The sequence below is a fragment of the Ceratina calcarata genome, unplaced genomic scaffold, assembly GCF_001652005.2.
Source record: "Ceratina calcarata isolate Rehan_Ccalc_2016 unplaced genomic scaffold, ASM165200v1 scaffold428.2, whole genome shotgun sequence".
In the NCBI taxonomy this organism is placed as follows: Eukaryota; Metazoa; Arthropoda; class Insecta; order Hymenoptera; family Apidae; genus Ceratina; species Ceratina calcarata.
In genome coordinates this window covers 748,763-753,727 of record NW_017166501.1, presented here as the reverse complement: position 1 = coordinate 753,727, position 4,965 = coordinate 748,763, and the positions used below count along the sequence as shown (strand labels likewise).

At 38.2% G+C, this 4,965-nt stretch overlaps 1 protein-coding gene across 1 annotated transcript in view; it reads right to left on the bottom strand.

Moving 5' to 3' along the window:
• Window positions 1–4,965, bottom strand: part of LOC108626797 (UPF0676 protein C1494.01) — a 17,616-nt gene that overhangs the window by 3,606 nt on the left and 9,045 nt on the right. Inside the window, exon 2 of the mRNA XM_018027678.2 lies at window positions 1,365–1,480. Within this exon, the coding sequence (XP_017883167.1) occupies window positions 1,365–1,480 (116 nt within the window). The remainder of the gene's footprint in view (window positions 1–1,364; window positions 1,481–4,965) is intronic.

Genomic DNA, 4,965 nt, shown 5'->3' with positions numbered 1-4,965 from the left:
GCCAAAAATGAAAATTTGGAAGAAATTGAAGGGGTACCCCTTGGAAAAATCTCGGAAAAATAAAAAATTTTTTTTTGTTGTTTATTATTAGCAATGTTCTTCCGACGTCTGATTTCTTTTTAAAAAATGCGTTTCTAAAGTGCATAAACTTTTGGGATTGACTGTATAGCCAATACATCCTTAAGAAATGATATACTCAATTTTGCAATGAATGCATAAAATTTATGTATGATATTTTCAAATTCTTTTCGAACGGAACGGTTGAAAAGTTAGTGTCGTTACGGATGTTCACCCAACTGGCGATATCAGCAATGTGCGAATGTACCGAATGAATTAACACAGTAAAACGCTCGGTGGCGTAGCGTAAAGATACACGATAAATGTATGAATCCTTTATTTGTAATGCATAGCGCGCGTCATAACCCCTCGGGTGAATTATCATCTCGTGAAAATGAAACGAAACGGTCTCGCGCGATAACATTTTTTACTCGTTCGATAGGAAGTCTCGTCGGCGTCGGCAAGGTCATCGTGCTCTCTCTTCGAATCAGTATAGCATTCAGCCATGAACCACTACTTTCTTTCTCACAGCCTTGCGAGGGTGCATTCTAAATGAAACGAAAGGAACGAATTGTAGGACAACGATAATAATGATAACGAAGGATGAAGGGCTGAACGTTCAATTTTTTTTTTTTTAATTGTTTTCCAGCGAATAAAATTCGAAATACATTTAATACGATTTTTATTGTTATTCGCCTTGACTCGTTTAACTCTTGTTCCACGCGAGACAGTAATTTTGTAACTCAGCCGAGGACGCGAGTTTCGTTACAAGGTAAGGCCTCGTACGCATCGTGCGTGTAACACGATCGAACGCATGACCATCATATGACTATTTGTTGTGTTCTCCACGCTTTTTTATTCAACAATTTTTCCAGCTGATTGAATTAGTCTAATGTTACAACTGTTCTCCCAATTATTAAGAAGAGGAATTAGAAGTGTAATTATAACGGTGAATGAAATTTCAGCTGGAGATATTCGAGTAGAATTCATATTAATGAATGGCGGTGTCAGTAAAATTCATTTTACCGAATTAAGCAGTGAACCATAAGATATCCGGTTGAAACAGCAACAAAACGTATCGATAATTGCAATTTATGCTTTACACCACACGTGGATTACATATGAGCTCAGGCTAAGTCCAAGGCATACACGATGTCCTTGCATTTATTTCTCGTCAATGCCTCGTCGATTGCTCCCTGGTTTTTAATCTCTCCCCCCTTCTAGCTAGAGAGGCATGTGTAATATTCGAGTCGCTCTTTGATCAGGTGATTATATGGAACAAGTATAGGCCGATGGAAATTGCGTACCTTGCATTCCGGAATGCCGTGGTTGACGAGCAAGGCCAGTCCTTTCTCAGACAGCGCCCTTACCAGCTTCGACCCGACTTGCTTCACGACACCCCTTTGAGGACACCTCTCAGTCCCTGGAACGAGAAAACAGAAGGCGTGAGACACGAAGAGGACTGGAGAAGAAGTGCGATGAGATGTCCCGCGGCTGCGATCGTTAAACTTACTCGTCTAGAGGACTTCAAGCGTATACGTACAGTGGCTATACCAGAAGGAATCGACCTATGTACTTATTCATCTACCAACATTCTCTGTCATCAAAGCGCGGCTCGCAGTGAATGACAAACCATTTTTGATTGTTCAATCAATATTGAAAAACAATAGAAATGAACTGCAACATTTGACTGAAACATTAAACACGTGGCAGTACAACTTTTAATCACTGTACGTATACTCCCCTCCTATTTCCTATCATCAAGTCGATTAGATTCGGATCTTCAATCTAAGGGTATTTAACGTGAACTAATTATTGGAAAATTTTCGATTGCTGTCAGATCTCGCGATTAATATTTAATCGTTCAAATTACTTGAAGTGCGCTCGAAAGTTTGATTAAATAAAAGTGGTTTCCCAGTAGATTATTTCAATGCCAGCATCGAGGACAGTTTCTTGGGAAATCTAAAACGATAATGCTTCCCTCCTTGCACCCTGCGTGTGTATCAATCATTCTTTCATTGACGTACGGTTATTCATTGATAGAGGCTGGCCGCTGTTATCGCTGGAATGCAAAAAGACGAGAATATCGGCTCGACATTGATGAAAAGCGATGCCTCTGCGTCATTTGTTTCATTTTTATTACTTGCGGGGTCTCGTTCACAGAACAAATGATTTATTCCACAGCTATTCCAGGTTCGTAAAACACGCAGCTACGAGCAGTCGTTACAAGCTGTTTATTTTGTGTATCAAAGAGAAGAGAGAAACCATGGAAGTAAATTAATATCTCTTAATATCGACGCATGTTTTGTAAACGTATTTTCATGTTTGCTTGTTCGTCGTATTAAAATACAAACTGTAAAACACCAATAACAAGTTTATTGTGTGTTTATTCCCTGATAAAACTAGATTTTGCAACCGTGCTTTCAAAACATCTGTTCAAAGGATTTTCAGTAGCAAATATATAATTCAAACGATAAGAATGATAATTGTTTACGACCAATTATAGAGATCAAGTTCCCGGATGATGAATCTGACACATTATATTTATAATGTGACCAACAGCATCGGTTGGAAATGTGCGTGCGATGCTGTCACGCACGGGGCGTGTAACAACTTCCCTCAGCGACATTTAAGTGAATCAAACGCCGATAACAATACACAGAAAATGCGTCACAGCCCTTCCCAAGCTGGACATTTCACCGCTGCTGATTCGATTCATTTAGAACCGGATACTATTCCGAAAGAACGTATCCGAATTTTTACGATGTTTAATTAAAAGAATTGTATTACATGAGAATCTGATAAGGGGAACGTTATCACAATTTCACGGATCTCATTTCAACGCCACGCGGCGACGATTGCTTTCTCGTTGCTTCTTTCCTCGTGAGAACGTGATTTCACTTGGCGACACGAGAGACCACGTAAAAAGTCACGGAACAGGCACGATTCGGCTCGTGTAAAGATAACACCGAACTACGTCAGCCGATTTCGCGCCAGGTGATCGTGTTCGAAGTAATCAGCAGAGTTCTCTTTTCTATGGAATCGATAAATCTCAAATTACTTGCTCATCATCTGACACCGAATCACTTTCTAAATCATCTGTTTATCCTGTTAAATGAATTTTTACTCCTTTTATTATTATTATTGTAATACGGATAAATAATATTGAGGAAAATTTAGTCTTGTGAAACCGAGCAAAACAGATAAATATTTTCAAGGCTCTGAACTTTCTACAGTCTTCACGCCTCTATTTGTTTCTCCAATAAAACGATTTAAGATATTCTTAGAAATTGATAATTATTTTAAGCATATAATTCTTCCCACTGTAGGAATAATTGATTGGCCTGAGGAAGATCATATTCTATTGTTACGGAATCAATTTTTATTCTCGTTTTATTTGGAGATGTCCAAATTAAATGGTGACTAAATTTATTTCACGTCTTATTTCATATCGAAACTTTATCTGTTATCGCCGAAGAAAGCCAATTTAATATACGTGAACAAGCTCTCGTGGAAATTACTCTTTATCAGTGAAATCAAACACTTATTAAAACATATAAGTTTCAGATTACGTTTCGATTACCACCGGCGCTGTATGTCACGACGGACCTTCAATTTATGTTGTAAAACATAACTAAATTCCAGAAACCAGACGTACGTGATAAAAAATAGTATAAATTCTGAAAATCTAATCTTCAATGTTATCTGAACGACATATGTTCCATCCTATCGCTGTATGTATTTCCTCCTCGAAGCCACAAGGAAACCGCAATATAAATTCAGGTATAAGAGATATTTTACTACCGATTTGCCCTGTAAGTAGACTACCTATGCGAGGATCTGTAATATTACACGTCTTAAAACCAGACGACCCTGTTCCTAAACGCTCGAAGGCCGGCTCCTCTTTATTGTTCAAACAGTTTTCAAAGTTAAATCTTCTAAAAGGCCAGAGACTAACAGCTTGGCATATAAAGCGAACCCGTGGCATTCGGGGCTATCCTTAATAGATAAGTGCGAGGAGAACGAAAAATTGGCATGCGGTTCGCCGACGGTCCTTGGCGCGCCTTCCGTGAAGCGATACGGCAAATATTGAGTAGAGATACTAATCGGCCAACCAGGTAATCCCTCGTAAAGCAATATATAAAGCAGCTATGCAAGTAACGGGACAGGGCAATGCCATAAATGAACAACTGCCATCAATCCTAACGGATTTTAGTTATGGCAAAATTCTCGCTGATATTTACAATGGATTTTATGGATTAAACTTGAGAGAAGTGTTTTATTATCTGCAATCTAGTGATATCGGGTTCGACGAAGAAAGAACAAAAGGGACAGGAAACTGGGCACTCCGATTTCTATCAGCGATCTCTATCGCTACGAGTTTGCGTGTCTCATTTTGTTGCTTTCTATACTTTCTCACTTTCCTTATTGCTATATCAATACAAACAAGACGTTTTTCCTGTTATTTCTGAAACTCTTGATTTCCTAGTACAGTCTCCGTTTTTTATTCTTTAATCTTTCCTACAATACACTGGAAAACTACGTCCTAGGAAGAATATTGTTATCAGACCGATGCAAATCTACGTAAATCAGGGAAACAATGTATTCTCATTCAAACTGCCAATTGGCACTAACAATAAGAAAGGAACGAACAGCTAAATGGTAGTCTCGTCCATTCAAGAAACAAAATGACGTGGCAGATAATCGTTCTTTTCATTTCTCAAAAAACATGTTCATGACTCACTCGATTCCTTTACAAAAAACGAATGCTCGTGGAACCAATAATTTTTCCTCGTCAATGCAAAGATAAATAAATGTCGTCTATTATAAATTTACAATATTTACTTAAGAATATATAGGCTATACATACACTTAAACAATGCTAGCATGTTGAATTTGTTGTTATAG